This window comes from Helianthus annuus, chromosome 5 (assembly GCF_002127325.2).
Source record: "Helianthus annuus cultivar XRQ/B chromosome 5, HanXRQr2.0-SUNRISE, whole genome shotgun sequence".
NCBI classification, from domain to species: domain Eukaryota; kingdom Viridiplantae; phylum Streptophyta; class Magnoliopsida; order Asterales; family Asteraceae; genus Helianthus; species Helianthus annuus.
Window position 1 is genome coordinate 1,399,807 of NC_035437.2, and position 17,296 is coordinate 1,417,102.

At 37.7% G+C, this 17,296-nt stretch overlaps 1 protein-coding gene across 1 annotated transcript; it reads left to right on the forward strand.

The window, feature by feature from the left end:
* Positions 1-13,550: 13,550 nt before the first annotated feature.
* On the forward strand, positions 13,551-17,124 carry LOC110939626 (lactoylglutathione lyase GLX1). The gene is made up of 9 exons (XM_022181200.2): positions 13,551-13,755; positions 14,915-15,042; positions 15,128-15,252; positions 15,326-15,390; positions 15,465-15,677; positions 15,761-15,808; positions 15,877-15,984; positions 16,076-16,228; positions 16,811-17,124. Exons 2-9 carry the CDS (start codon positions 14,939-14,941, stop codon positions 16,856-16,858), a joined length of 864 nt encoding a protein of 287 aa, XP_022036892.1. The 5' UTR covers positions 13,551-13,755; positions 14,915-14,938; the 3' UTR covers positions 16,859-17,124.
* Positions 17,125-17,296: the final 172 nt, after the last annotated feature.

Below are 17,296 nucleotides of genomic sequence, written 5' to 3' on the forward strand. Positions count from 1 at the left end.
CTAGTACGTATAGTAAAGCAGAAAGCATAAGACAATTAAGCAAGTAACTATGGGTCCGAGCTATGAGGTCAGATAAGTCGAGCCTTGCACTTGGAGTGTAGTGTCGTCACGAGTCACGGGTTATAGTCTGGTTTTTCCCAAAAAGATTTTTCCCTTTTTAAAACCAAGTTCACTATAACCAATGGCTCTGATACCAATCTGTCACACCCCCAAAATCCACCTGCGGATAACACCCGCTTCGAGGGCGTGACTGACCAGGATCCAGCCACCAATTATACTGAATAATTAAATTGATAACACAAGCAATACTTACTAACCATAAGATTAGCAAATATCAAGTTCAGAGTTTGAAGTTTTAAGTTCAGAGTAAATGTAGCGGAAGCATAATTAATAGTTTTAAAAAAAATGTTCATAAAGTAAGCATATTAAATGCCCAACACACGGGCAGACGACCACTACACATCCCAAGCAGCTGCTCCAGTCACTGGCCACCTGCAAAGCATGCAGTAAGGGGTCAACAATAATGCTGAGTGAGTTCACTAGTTGTCCAGTTTTAATTACCAAAAACTCGTTTCACCAGTTAATTTATCCGTTTATACATGCCATGGGGAGCTACCCCAAAAGTTAGCGACTAAACTGTTTTTCCAATACCGAACACTAGGTAACCGTTTGCGTTTCCGCAGGATGCCCCGATGTCAATGTTCTATCATCATTGACGGATGCCTGAGTACATTAGTTCACGACCGATCCCATACCATGGCACGGTGTGAGGCTGGTAAGACCTAAATAGCGCTATCAACTAATAACCCGTTCGCCTGGCACCGGCGACTAATCGGTATTATGTAGTAGGGACTTGAGTGATAGAGTTGCGTTTAGTGCCGTTAGTTGCATTCCGTATAAACAGTAATTAACTAAAAAGGTTTCCCAATACAAGGGAAGATAAAGTAAGTTTGTTCCCAATAACTAGGGAAGGAATGTAGACGGTATCCCCTTTACAAGGGGATAGGGTTGCTTTAGTCTCGTGTCCCAAACCACCGGGACGCATGCTTTTAAGTTGTGAACTCACCTTGGGTTGCTCGGTATGATACGTTACTTGATTAAGTATGTTGGTCACCACGTCCTAGCATGGTTACCAAGTATGGGTCAAGTCGGGTACAAGTAAACACGTTTAGCATACACGTATACAAGCAGTTAACAGGCAGCAATACAAACAGTGACATGTATACATACAGTAGCAGATCAAAATGAAGTCCAGTCAACAGGAGGCCCAACAGTCGAAGCCCAAAACATCAAGACAAACAGTTAAGCCCAACAGCCCAGTCGAAACTAAGGTGGTTGCGACTCGCAACCGAGGTTGCGACTCGTAACTGCGGTCTCGGTCCGTCACGTTTTGGTTACGACTCGTAACCGGAGATTGCGACTTAGCAGGTGTGGTTGCGACTCGCAACCAGGTTTGATGCGTGCTGATTGCGACTCGCAACTGGGAGGTTTCGACTGGTTATGCGTGGTTTCGAGTAGCAACCAAAGGTTGCGACTCGCAACCGTGGTACGTGCATGGCAATCCCTTCTAGAACCTGCAGTGTACTATCCAATGAAATTGCATTTTCATGTAAATGTTGTAGTATGCCACTAAAACATGTTTGTTTGTCTGATCATTAGCCAAAACAGATCAAATATACACATTTCAACAATATTTCAAAGGCATTCAAACTGTTCTTCATGTTCATCATCATCATTTAACAGAACATTCAAGCAATAATCTGAAAATCATTCAAACAAAGACATACTATTAAAAACCCAAAACCGTGCACTTAAAACCTCATAATCAAGCCCTTGACATGATCATTCAAGCAATTAGCACATATCCGAAACATACATTTATAATGACCACAATCCATCTAAACTTCCTAACAAACTGAGATGCACACAAACCAGAATCACAATAATTTGCAAAACAACAAGCATCTAACATTATCCGAATATCAAAACCATTTAACACAAAACCGGATTATTTTTCATTAAGACATATAATCATTTCGAGAATCACTTTTATCATCAAACAAGTCTTTTATAGCAATAACCTCAACAATCAAGCATTAACAAGCATAGAACCATGAATATCAACAACCATGAGCATATAAACACTAACCGGTTACTCGGGGTTGAGAGAAAAGGGGTGTTCGGGTGGTCTCTTGGTTCGGCCGATCCTCCTTGTTGATAGCTCACTTGATCCGAGAGATATGAAAGAATGGGGAGATGATTTTGGTTGCTAGAAATTTAGGGTTTTTAGGGTTTAGTGAAGAAGATGAGAGGAGAGTGTGAGAAGAGAGTGTGAAAAATGATTAAGGGAGGTGGGGTTGGGTTTATATAGTGCACCGAGTTGGGCTAGGGGGGTTTCCGGGTTGGGTTTCTCGGCTACAAGGCCTTAACCGGCCCATTGCTACTGTTCACTCGAGACCATTCCGGGTCTCGAGTCGGGTCGAGGTTTCGGTTTACATATATAACACTTATATATATATATATACACATAAATAAATCGGCATACAACACATAATAGCAAATAGTTTTTCATACATCTTTACTGTTAGTCGATTACGTACACGTTTGTTACATCGAAAGGTTATCCGGAAAGATCCGAGGTGTCACACCAATAATGGTCATGGAACACTTTCCTGGTTCTGCGAGAGCTCTAGGAATTGTGCCCTCAATTCCATTCGAAGCGACCCCACTTCTCTCTAACAAAGGTGATTCTCCTTAGATCATTAAAAACATTGTGGTTAACGTGATTTATCCAAATCATTTACCACTTATTATGCTTAGCCTCACTCTTTGTCACTGAATATCATGGGAATAGACTAGGACGTATTTAAACACCCTTTTATACTTTGGGGGTATGTATAGCCATATATACTAGCTTATGCATATCATTTATGCCCCCACAGTGACCAACTTTAGGCATATGAGTTAGTTGTCCTATTGAACTTGGATCTTGGGATCTCCAGTCAACTAAGTTAGGTGTCCTTCACATACCCTTTTTCCATGGGCTTTAGTCTCATTCCACAACTTGATCTCTAATAAACCCTCAGGTTGTTGGATCCATAACATTAACAAATAACTTTGCGTATTTGAGATAAGTTGTCATGATGTGCTCTTAACTCGTAAGTTAATTTTGCCTATTGTCAACTTCTAAGACTATAACCTTAGTGGCTATCTGAATCTGGTTATAATATATGTTTTTGTAAGATATGCTTATCATTTAAGGCAAACACATTTCCATTATGCACTACGACCTTTGTGTCCTCCACATAGTCGTCTGTTTGCAATGTTAGATTGGATTACAAAATCCTTATTGCCAAACTTTTATGATACAAATGCAAGACACCCCCACATTTAAGTGTTATAGGATATCATCCAGATGGGGTAATGAAAACCATTTCTACATACCCTTATAGGGTTGTTTCTAAATGGATCCTCCCCCACATTTCTTGCCATTTGATCAACATTTCCGTAACTTCACTTATGACGACATTTATACACATATGATTGAACAAGATCAACCTCATTGTATCAGTGAATTCAACTCATACTGCATTAGCTTACATAAGCTTCTGAGCTAACCAAAGCAAAAAATGCCATTGTCATAAGTTTGTCACCAACACAGAATAATTTTAATTTAACATCTAGAATAAGCTTAGACAATGAGTTCTCCTCATTAGCTTTTTGAACAAACTCTTAAAAAGTTACATGTCTTTTTCTTATAATGAATGAAAATTCTCCTTCAACTTTGTCTATACACAAATTCTTTTTGTGTTCATACACATTTGAATGTTTAGAGTTAATTAGTATCCGTCAAGACCCATAATTAACCAAGTACTAGTCTAGCATGCTTTAGACTATAATACTTTAGCATGTGAACAGAAGATGCATCATTCTGATTCTTCACAGCCCTAAGGATATCATAATACCACTTTGCAATATTCATCCCTTGTTAAGACAAAATAATGAGACTTATTCATAATTCTAAAACATCAATATTTATGAAGGTCTCACAAATTATTGTATATAGCACATAGCCAAATTTCATCATTCATTTAAGGAACATAACTTGTTTACCTTTGATCTCCAACATTCTACCATTGACTCAAAAGTACTTAAACATAAGTCTTAATCCAAGTCACTTGGTGAACACATTCATCACCAACAAAATGAATGTTTCTCGTCTACAATCACTATTATGTGTGAGATAGAGTCAGCTAGATCGACACTCAACAACATGGCATTCATAATTTGCCATAAGTGATTTGCACACATCTATTGTTATTCATTAGGAGATATGTATATTTAGGATGCTCTCCTAAATGAAGGCAAAATCTCCATATGGATCTAACAATAATCAAGTGGTAGACGCATCTACTTATAAATCTCACAAGATTTATTAAAGGTATACAATAACATATAGTACTTTTACTTTCATATGTTAGAATTCACACTTGTGACTTTTCCAATGACTTCTAATGAAGTATGTCGACATGAATGTCGTTAGTGTATTTCATCTCAATACACTCACTACGTTCTTTCATTACTCACTCATGATGTGGTTATACATTTGATGTTTTGTTTTTGACTTTTAGTCAATGTAACAACTCTCAAGTTATTTATGTCCAAGTATTTTCATGTACTATCCATTTAAAAGCATATTCTTTTAAACAATGTATAACCGACGTTATAGTTATTTTTCGCAAAAATAATTTATACGTCATAACCATTAGTGATTTATTTCTTTGTAAAAAATTGCATATGTTATCCAAAGATATTGAACACAAAACAATAAAATACATTGGAAAGTAAATCATAAGTGCTAATCACTTTTGAAATTTAAACGGAACATAGACAATATGTAGACATCAAATAGCAAAGTGCTTTTATCTTCAACACTTTATAATCTGACCGAAATCTTCTCAACAATATCGTCTCATGGCATGTCTTGAGGTACTCCCTCAATAAGACTCCATGCACTTGTAAGTACAAGTTCCCCATTTCATGTTTAAACTTTAAACTTGGACAATTATGCTCAAAACAACACCAAGTTGTTACAAATACTACATTTAAGTAGTAAACTTGAACAATTAGATTTGTTCACAACAACACCAAGTTGTTTTTCACCAAATAACATTTTCTAACACGCATGTTAGAAAAAAACGTTATAACAAGCACATTATAGAACGAACATTTACATAAAACGTTTTCCAAAGATATAGTTTATAAAATAAACCATTTCTCATCATCTTTAATGCTCACATAGGCAATTAAATGTTTACATTAAACATTTCTGTTCATTATGAATAACCTCTAACCTCATATTCGTGATACACATTTTCTAACACACGTGTTAGAAAATTTAAGTCATTTTATATATACAAAACATGACAAAATTAGAGCATTAAATGTCATCATTAAAACTCATCAAATGTCATCATCAAAACTCTACTCAAGAGTTTCACCATATGAATAGTTAAGAGTCTCAATAATTATAGCCTTAAACTCTAATAAAACTCATCAAATGTTATCATTAAAACTCTACTAAAGAGTTTCACCATATGAAGAGTTAAGAGTCTCAATAATTATAGACTTAGACTCTAATAAAACTCATCATATGTCATCATTAAAACTCTACTCAAGCGTTTCACCATATGAAGAGTTAAGAGTCTCAATAATTATAGACTTAAACTCTAATAAAACTCATCAAATGTCATCATTAAAACTCTACTCAAGAGTTTCACCATAGGAAGAGTTTAATTAGTAATTAAAATTTCACTCAAATAGATTTAGAAATCACAAATTAAAGTTGGTGATAAATTCCACACAACTACACCATCATTTTATGGTGATTTAATTTTTGAAGCCAATCAAACATCAACTTCAATATATGACCTTTTATTTCTAAATCATATAAAGCATTAAAATCAATGCTACAACAAATTACTTATATAAAATGTACAGTCAAGAGGGTCAGATCTGATTTGGAGCAGGCTAATTTAGATAACGTGGCGAATTCGGAGGTTTTCGGCTGGAGCTCTTGGGCTCCTCCAAAAGCTAATTATTTAATGTGGAGGGCTTTAATCGGCAAAGTGGCTTCTAAAACGGGTTTGATTCGAAGAGGTGTCCCTCTAGCGGACAGCCTATGTCCTCGGTGCGGAATCGAAGACGAAGATCCTGATCATATTTTCGTTAAATGCTTATGGGCTCGGTGCATTTGGTGGAACATCCTAACTTGGGTCAGAATCAAGTTTCCGACGAATATTTCAACTCTGAGTGAGCTTGCTGGATACATAAAGAACCAACCGGGTGGAGCTACTTGGAAAAAACTCGTGTACATGATCTCTATCGCTACTGTATAGAGATTATGGACCGCAAGAAACGTGAAGGCCTTCGAAGGTAATTTTCTCCCGATCGCCTGGACTGTCGATCACATCAAGGATGATTCTTTTCTTTAAATTTGTAATAGATCCAAACTCTCGTCTCCGAATTGGGCTAAGTGGAAGGATTTCGATATTGTCAATGTGATGTAATCGTTTTGTTTTCTTTTTTCGCGTTTCTTTGTATCAGCTCCTCGTTGTCTCTTTATATATATATATATATATATATATATATATATATATATATATATATATAAAGTGATTTGCCATTCAAAAAAAAAAAGTTTACATAAAACATTTCAAAGCATTTGTATTTTAACCATTTTTAACAATCATGTTAAAATGAAAGAAATTCTAACGCGCACGTTAGAAATATTAACAGTTCCACAAAATGTTAATTCGACCTGCTAAAAACACATATATGATTCAAATAAATAAGTCATTTCTAATACACACGTTAGAAACTAAACAATTAAAAAATTGCTTCCAAACTAACGCGTTTCATGAACGTTTCTAACACACATATTAGAAGACAAATGATTACAAAAATCATTATAAGACTTATTTGTTCATATCAATCCATGGAACTGTAATCAAGTAACATAAAACTCTTATTTAAAGAGATAAAAAAATCTACTTAAGAGAATTTAACGTTTACAAAAAACGTATGGCTTACACCAATAATTCCGGTCTAACACACATGTTAGAAAATTTAACGTTTACAAAAAACGTATGGTTTACACTAATAAACCCGATCTAACACAAAAGTTAGAAAAATTAACGATTCCCAAAATCGTTTCAAAAACCAAACGGTTGAACCAAAACTATTCGTTTTGTACCACGGTATAGGATTTAAGATTGTATCTCAATCTCAAGAAATCCAACACAACAAGTTGTACCACATACATATTTCCCAAAAGAAAATATTTATAAGATCATAATCTTTAAAAATATTTTTTTATTATAAATCCTTTTGTGAACCCAAAATCCTTATAAATAAGGATTTAAAATTGTAGCAACAATCTCACGAAATCTGTTTTAAGTTTGTAGGAACTAGGTTCACTTTTTATCACCCGAGTCTAGTAAATAATTATAATTTTACTAAATTATAGTTTCACTAAATTAATATTCATTCACACCATCGAAATTTCTAACAGGATTTGCTGAGCATGATGATGATGAGGTGATATTTCACCAATTGGTTTTTCAAGTGAGTGGGTTGTATAGTATTCAATTAAAAAAGGGTGTACCTATTGCCACACCAATGTGCCTATATGCACTTGTTTAGCTTTTTAGTTTGACGTCTTGTCTCGGATGTTTTGTTGGTTGGTTTTGTTGTCTTGGTGTCCTAGGCTTGGTCTGTCAAGTCTAGTTGATGTGTTGCTTTGACAAATCTTTGTTCTTATTTGGTTTATTTATAAAATTCACCGGGGTAACCCTTTACCCAAAAAATGTGCATATATGCACACTAAAAAGTGTTTTTTTGTCCTATATGCATACCCTGCAGTGTCGAGCTGTGGCCAAAGCGTGGTGTTTTGGTTCGGTCAACCAGACAAAGACTGACGGGTGTCTGACGGGTCTGTTGACCGGACCAAAACGCCGAGCTTTGGCCGAGCTTTGGCCGCGTTTTGGTCTTGTCAACCAGACACCCAGTCAGTCTTTTGTTTGGTTGACAGGACCAAAACGCAGCCAAAGCTCGGCGTTTTGGTCCGGTCAACAGACCCGTCAGACACCCGTTAGTCTTTGTCTGGTTGATCGGACCAAAACGTCGTGATTTGGCCACAACTCGACATTGCAGGGTGTGCATATAGGACAAAAAAAAAAAACTTTTTAGGGTGACTATCTACACACCAAGTGTGTAGATAGTTTGAGCCTTAAAAATAAAAAAGAAAAGAAAACAACGGCAAGAAGGTATAATTTGATTGTCACGTGCATAAAACAAGGTAGGTGGTCCCATCTCATTTGTTGTGGTGGTGGTCTTCACTCTCAAGTGTAGGGATGACAAAAATACCTAAGTCCGATAGGTATCCCTGAGACCTGATATAGATGGGACGGGTATACCCGATATCGGATCGGTATTGGGCCAGGTATAGGATTCGTTTTACAAATTTTTGCGGGTATGGGTCGGGTATGAGATTAGGTGATACTCGACCCGATTACCTGAAACCACATACTCGTTTACCTGAACTATATACCCGAACTTTTAAACTTATATTTTTATTTTTTATATTGTGATTTATTTTAGTATGTTGATAATGTGAATAAAAAACTTTCTTTTACTATATATATTTGATAACAATATTTATATTTTATATGTTGTGTAGTATATATACATGTAAGTATATAAGTATTATAAAGTTATTATTAATTTATGATATAACTTATATGTATGTAATATATATTTTTTGTTTATAATATTTGTTGTATAAATAAAATTATATAATAATTATAATAGTAAAGAAATGTATTTGGAAATCCCAACGTATATTTTTTAACAAACTAATGGGTATACCCGATATCCGCAGGTATACCCGGTAACCAACGGGTAATTACCTGACAAATACCCAATGGGCATTGGGCCGGGTATAAGACATGATTTTACAACCAGGTATGGGTATGGAATTACCAATACCCAACCCGAACCCGACTCAAGTGGAAACCAAATGAATACCCGCATATAACATTTGTACTGGTAGCACTAAAACTTGTACAAAGAAGTTGCTATTTAATTATATATTATATATTATATATTATATATTATATACTAATAATAAAAATTGAACTGAATGAACAGTGAACATATATTAATTAAATAGTGATTTAGGAAATATAAAAATATGAGGTATGGGGCGGGGGTTGTGACGTGGGTTTGGTATAAACGCCCAAGTCACCACCTCGGGTGGGCTTGGGTTTCGGCGTGGCCCCTTAGGCGGGGGTTTCAGCCCGGGCGTTGGGCGGGGCTATCAAGATGACATGGCGTGATCTCATTGGCCAAGACAAGTAGCCGTTTGGGCTAGCCGTTTGCCAACGACTATGTGTTTAAAAAAATCTATGAAATATTAGAATATGTGGTATGGGGCGGGGGTTGTGTCGTGGGTTGGGTACAAACGCCCAAGTCACCACCCCGGGTGAGCTTGGGTTTCGGCGTGGCCCCTTGGGCGGGGGTTTCAGCTCGGGCGTTGGGCGGGGCTATCAAAATGACATGGTTGGATCTCATTGGCCAAGACAAGTAGCCGTTTGGGTTAGCCGTTTGCCAACAGCTATGTGTTTAAAAAAAAAGATTTAGGAAATATTAGAATATGGGGTATGGGGTATGGGGCGGGGGTTGTGGCGTGGGTTGGGTACAAATGCCCAATTCACCACCCCGGGTGGGTTGGGTTTCGGCGTGGCCCCTTGGGCGGGGGTTTCAGCCCGGGCGTTGAGCGGGGCTATCAATATGACATTGCGGGATCTCATTGGCCAAGACAAGTAGCCGTTTAGGCTAGCTGTTGGCCAACGACTATGTGTTTAAAAAAAAGATCTAGGAAATATTAGAATATGGGGTATGGGGCGGGGGTTGTGTCGTGGGTTGGGTACAAACGCCCAAGTCACCACCCCGGGTGGGCTTGGGTTTCGGCGTGGCCCCTTGAGCGGGGGTTGTATTTGAGGGTAAAAATCGGTGAATACCGGTGCTGAACCGGTACCGAAAATACGTGACGTTTTAGTTTGAGTTACTTTTTGTTATTTGACATGTTTTGTCATTCTTATAGAACGATTTGGTTTAGCGCGTCGCAACGCGCGCGCATGGTAAACAACTAGTTTATATAAAAGATAACTATAAAATGTAATATGTGAAGATTTGGATTTTTTTAGAACATCGATTTTCTTGTATTAGGCTACCGCACTCCCTAAATTGGAGAGCCCCGTTGCCTCACTTCGGCCAGACCATGTTTTCTTAATCGGGCCCACGTTGGCTTCAGAGTGGCTTGGGCGTTCCCCGGGAAACCATACCGCCGGCTGCCACTTGACAATTGTTGTGCCACCACAATAGGACTCTCTGGCGTAACACACGGTGGGACGAAAACCCGAATGAGCTCAAAATAGCTCTTGACACCTCTATAAGGAGGCTAGACTCTATTCATCATTGTCGAATCCACCAAAGTGTCACAAGTGAGGATTGAACTTGAGTCTCCATTGGAAAACCGAAGTCTTCCTACCACTAGGTCAGAAGTGGTGGATATGTAAAGATTGAGATAGAAAAGAAAACAAAGGTGAGAATGTACAATTTAATTGTCACGTGCAAAAAAAAGGATACGTGGTCCTATCTCATTTGTGGTAGTGGTTATTGTCGCTAAGATCACATGATGTGGTGGATAAGGGCAAAGGGGTAAAGCTCTACCATATAGATAGTAGGGGCCAAAACATAAAATGGAAGGGGTGGTGAAAGACAAGAAGCAAGGGCAAAAGGGCTAAAAATCAAGTTGGTAATTTTTAAAATGTACCCCATACCCGTGGAACTTTTGTCTCTAGGCTTGGGCAACGTCCCACAAGATCATGGATGGGGTGGTGTGCAAGGCGTGAGGGTCTTGCGCTCCCCTTCTCCACGCCCCACACCAAACAGTCTAAGTGGAAGCGAAACAAATATCCGCATATAACATTTATAAAGGCAACTTGTAAAAAAAAAGTTGAGATATAAATTGATTTGTATGTTGGGTTAGATGGTAGTGTTGTATATTGTGTTTAGTGAGTCTTTTTGCGGACGATGGTGTTTTACATTACACGTATATGCATTGCAAATTGATATGCATTCATGGTTGTACATCATGTTTTGCGAATATTTCTAGTTTTTTTTCTTTTTTTTTTTTTACTTTTAACCACTAAACTTTTTATCTTTTATGATTTAACCCTAACATATTTTTCGCTTTAAATTTTGTTCCCTTATAATTTCAATCTTTTGCAAATTTTTCGTTTTACGTTTCAGTCTAAATTTTGCGAGTTAACGCGCTTCAATGTGCGTGTGTGTTTCAACGTTTTTACGTCTACTTTTCTCGTTTACTGGCCCGTCGCAACACGCAGGTCTTAGATTGACTAACTTATTTTTACATGTTTTATGTTTCAATCTGATTTTTGCGCATTAACACAGCCCAAGAGGCGGGTGGGATTTAATGTTTTTATTTTACTGTTCGGTTATTTTGTTTTAGTTTTTGTTTTTGTTTTTAGAGTTAAATGCCATTTTACTCCCTGTGGTTTGAGCCATTTTACCAGTGTAGTCCAAAGGTTTCATTTTTCGTCTGTGGGTCCAGAAAGGTTTCCCCGTTGCCATTTTAGTCCACTGGGTTGCCCTTCTAGTTTACAGAATTACATATAAAATGACCTAATTGCCCTTGGGGCCCCTTCTCGGTTGTATGTTGGTAATGAGTGTATTGGGGCTACTACCGGAGTGCAATATGGGGATCCCTTGCGACCCCTTCTATTTGCCCTTGCCTTACACCCCCTCATTCTACGGGTGCAGGACCGCTGTAACCTCCCGTTTCATGCTTGGTACTTGGATGATGGGACGATTATTGGCTACGCGACTGAGGTTGCTAGGGCCTTAGACATTATTAACGAGGAGGGGCCATATCTAGGGCTTTACCTCAACATTAAGAAAAGAGAGGTTTTTTGGCCGACATGTGATGGGCGGAAAGTTCAGGACGTGCTTTTCCCGAAAGGGATTGGCAGACCAGAGAGGGGGGTTAAGCTACTTGGTGGAGCTGTTGGCCGTGATCCTAGCTTTATTGGGGAGTTGGCAGGGCGGCGAGGGCGGTTGACCTCGTGAAACTCTTGCCCTGCCTTAGGGACCCTCAATGTGAACTCTTTTTGCTAAGGTCTTAAATGGGGGTTGCTAAGTTACTTTTTGGGCTGTGGACTTGTCAACCCCATTTGATGGTGGATGCGGCATCCTGGTTCGATGATGGCCTTCGGGAGGCTATAGTAGACATAGTCGTTGGTGGTGGCCCCTTCTTTGGGGACCTCCAATGGCGTTTGGCATCTCTGCCAATGCGTCTAGGAGGTTTGGGCCTCCTCTCAGCTCGAGATGTTGAGGTTTATGCTTTTGTGGCGTCCAGACCTCAGTCTTGGGAACTACATGATCATACCCTTTGAAACAGTGGGGTTGTCGGGCTCGACGGGGACTATCTACAGGCGCTTGGACGCTTAAATGTCTCTCTCTCCCAGACTTTGATATCGGCGCTTTCTCTAACAAGGACACAGCCCCTCGAAGCCACAAAAAACTTTGGCGAATGCTCTGTTTAGCAAAATCGTTCAAAGCCTGGGAGAAATTTTTGATTTGTTATCTCGCTAGAAGGCGGTGTGGGAGTGTCTGAATGATCCCCATGCTCAGGATTTTCTGACCTTTATCCCGATTGAGGGCTGGGACAATGTATGTCAGCAGTAGAATACAAAGCCATCTTTAAATACCGATTGATGATCCCTATGTACCCAGAAGATGAAACCTGCCTGATATGTCGTAAAGCTTGTATGGATAAATACGGAGAGCACGCAATGCATTGTAAAAAGCTCCCTGGGTTCAAATATCGGCATAACAGGGTGTGAGATGTTTTGTGGGACATCCTGAGAAGAGCTGGGATTTCGGCTAAGAAAGAGGCTCCTGTGAATTTCCTTACGGACCCTATGGAAGGGAGATCTACTTTGCGACCAACGGATCTGCTCGTCTTTGGTTGGACTAGGGAGAAACATGCTTGTGTGGACCTCAAGGGGGTTTCCCCTCTAGTTGGTTTAAGGGAAAATGAGTTTATAGCTGGACAAGCAGCAAGAAAGGCAGAATCGAAGAAAGTTGATAAGCACGCTAAAGCTTGTGCAGAGAACCAACATGTTTTTGTCCTTTTTGCCTTTGACAAATTTGGCTCTCTAGCCAGAAGCTATCCAATTCCTGACCAGAGTCCAACGGGTCATCCACAACAATTGATTAAACTCAGGGGATGGGGTTTTGTCTTTGTTAGATTAGGGCTTATAATTCAGAAATGGGTGCAGTGCAGCTTGTTGCCCGTCTACCTTCTATATTGATTTAACTTGGTATGAACGATATTCAATCATGAATTAAAAAAAAAACGAATATTCATTAAAGAAACTCTTGTTTTTATGTTTCTTTTGTTTTATACACAATTTTTCTAGTGATGGTGGTGAGTCGGTGACTGAGCGGTGGTGGGTGGTGTGGTATTAGAATTTAAAAATTAAAAAAGAAAATAATATAATAAAGTAACGGAAAAAAAAAGAGGTTAAGCCTTTAAAAAGGAAGTAGGGGTGAAGGAAGGTTTCCATCAGTTTCTGGTAGAAGCTCCCACTCTCCGTTACCTTTTCTGTAAGTGCTCCCTCCCTCCCTCTGTTTTTTCACTATTTATTTATTTCTTTCTACAATCCTTAATTAATTTTCTCCAAGGTAATTCTACGAAATCACCTTCATTTTCATGTCTTTAGGTTTACCTAATGTTAGGGTTTGTAATCATATACTCCAAACCCATCAATCTTGCACAAGCAGCCTATACACAAATCAAACAATTCGGCTACAAACCTGTGTTAAATAAATTCCCTCTATTTTTAATCATTTTCATTATTGTTGCCTTCCTTATTATAATTTGTTACGGGATCGGTGATGATAGAAGCCAGTCTTTCTTTAGAGGCTACTTTGATTTTTTGTATTCTGCATAGATTACCCCATATTTTGATCGCTATCTGGATGTGTGTTACTTCTTGTTGTAAAAAAAAAAAAAAAAAAAAAAAAAAAAAAACTGAACTTGAATAATAGCCTTCTGAGTATTTGGTCTACTTTTGTAGCCATTTTATATGAAGCTCAAAAGATTTTTTTTTTTTTTTTTTTTTTTTTTTTTTTTTTTTTTTAAGATGCAAACTTTTTTTGTGAGCCACAGTGCATATATTTTGTTGTTTGATTTATAAAGTTATTTAATTAGGATTGGTCCAACAGTATATGATTCTTAGGTTGGGAGCTCAACTGATCAACTCTCATTTTAAAAAAAGAGTTAATTACTGTTTTCGTCCATGTGGTTTGTCAAAAATCACTATTTCAGTCCATTAGGTTAAAAATTGCGATTTCAGTCCCTGTGGTTTCACTTTCGTAACCATTTCAGTCCACCTCGTAACCATTTCAGTCCCTGTACTTAACAGAATAATGGATTGAAATGGTCCATTATTCTGTTAAGTACAGGGACTGAAATGGTTACGAGGTGGACTGAAATGGTTACAAAAGTGAAACCACAGGGACTGAAATCGCAATTTTTAAACTAATGGACTGAAATAGTGATTTTTGACAAACCATAGGGACGAAAATAGTAAATAACTCTAAAAAAAAGTAGCTTTCACTTTATTTGCTGTAGTTATAATGGAATCGGATTACTCTGTTTAAATGCGTAACTCGTAGGATGCAACGTGTAATGGTCTAATGGATATATCGAATGTGTTTCTCATTTCATTCGTATAACACAAATCTATAAATTCATGAGCAGCTTAGCAATTAAACGTATTCCAGTATGGCTGACACCTTAAGTACCGACTTGTTGGAATTCCCGAAGAAGGATAACCGTCGTCTCCTGCATGCAGTTTACCGTGTTGGTGATCTTGAGCGCAGCATCAAGTACATTACCCATCTCTATCGTTAGATCATTATTCAACCAATATATCATTTCGGTATTCATTTTTTATTTAATTTTTGTAATCAGATTTTACACAGAAGCATTTGGGATGAAGTTACTGAGGAAAAGGGACGTACCAGAGGAGAAGTACTCAAATGCTTTTCTTGGGTTCGGGCCTGAGGAGTCAAACTTTGCAGTGGAGCTTACATACAGTTTGTTTCCGAATTTTTCAAGAATTGTATTTAGTACCATGAATATCTGTTGATGGTTTATGTTTATGCACAGATTATGGAGTCGATAAGTATGATATCGGAACTGGATTTGGGCATTTTGCAATTGCTACCGCGGATGTATGTGTTGCATACTACTTACTACATCTGATATATAATTTGTTGAAATTTTTAACGGTATGTGTTTTTTGAAGGTTTACAAACTTGCTGAAGACATTAAGGCAAAAGGTGGGACCATCACAAGGGAGCCGGGTCCAGTTAAAGGTGGAACGAGTGTGATCGCTTTTGCTAAAGATCCAGATGGCTACCTTTTCGAACTCATTGAACGACCTTCCACTCCTGAACCACTTTGTCAAGTAATGCTTCGTGTCGGTGATCTTGATCGATCCATCAAGTTTTATGAAAAGGTACAGTTTTATTGTTTAATTTCTTAATATATCTAATGTAACTTATCCATGTAATGTTGATATAATGGTCCAATTTTGCGCAGGCATTGGGGATGAAGTTATGCAGGAAAATCGATAGGCCAGAACAAAAGGTACACCTCTTAATAGATGTTTCCTTCCTGTATTATTTGAAGTTACTAAAATATTATTTGCAACCCAGTACACATTGGCAATGATGGGGTATGCTGAAGAAAAAGAAACAACAGTATTGGAGCTCACATATAACTATGGTGTAACTGAATACACCAAAGGCAATGCATATGCACAGGTTAAACATTGTAGCTTGAGTCTATTTGTTTGCTTTTTTTATATTTATTTCTCAAGTTTGGCGTGGTGATGTTGAATAATAATAATAATAGGTTGCAATTAGTACGAGTGATGTTTATAAAAGTGCGGAAGTGGTGAACCATGTCATCCAAGAGCTTGGTGGAAAGATAACGAGGCAGGCTGGCCCACTTCCTGGGCTGGGTACGAAAATCCTCTCTTTCCTTGATCCAGATGGTTGGAAAACGGTAAATCTAATCTTTCAATCTTGTATGAATTTAAAAGGTCATATATTCGTCTAAGCAGTTAATGCGGTGAAATATCGGATATCGGTCAAGGACCGATATTTGAGATATCGGTTATCGCAGTGGGATATCGGTAATTTTAATATCATGCTAAATTTATATATATAGCAAGTTAACACTAACAATTGTAACAAGCAAGAACCGACTAAAACTTAAAACACTAACGTTTAATAGTGACAACTAACAATTAAGACTTAAAACACTAATAGCAGCAATAAGAAGTAAAATGTACGGTAGAAATAAGAAGAATGGTACTGATATCGGGAAAATCGGTGATTTATCGATCAAATATATCGGTCAAATATTGGACAATATCGCTGATATTATCGGTACCGATATTCTAACCAATATTTTGTACCGCTATCTCGGCAGGGACCGATAACCGATATATCACTGATATATCGGTTGATATATCAGGATATTAACTACGTAGATTATTCGTTGGAAGTAGGCCTCCATGTTTTTTTAACGTATTGATGAAGAAAAATGCGTAATCTTTTTCATCGGCTGTCTGTTTGATTGTAGGTTCTGGTTGATCATGAAGACTTTCTGAAAGAACTTGAGAATAAATAGAAGCTGTATAATATGGTATTGTGCAGTTGAGGAGGATGCAACAGACATAATAATAAATAAAGCTATGTGCAATAATATATTTGGCACATAACATCATCTATGTGTAGTAGCATAAACCTAGTTGTATGACTATGAATGGGTATTATTTATGTATGATGTGACAGACACATGTGTGAAGACATTATTATATCTTCTTATGAGTTTGTAAGGACATCCATCAATATGTATTGTGATTTTGCTAGATTAACTCTCAAAAGATTATATAACTTTCTCCCAATTTAAAATGAGAGTGGTTGGTAGCCATTCCTTTTTTTTTTTTTTTTGAGTTAATTACTGTTTTCGTCCCTGTGGTTTGTCAAAAATCACTATTTCAGTCCATTAGTTTAAAAATTGCGATTTCAGTCCCTGTGGTTTCACTTTCGTAACCATTTTAGTCCC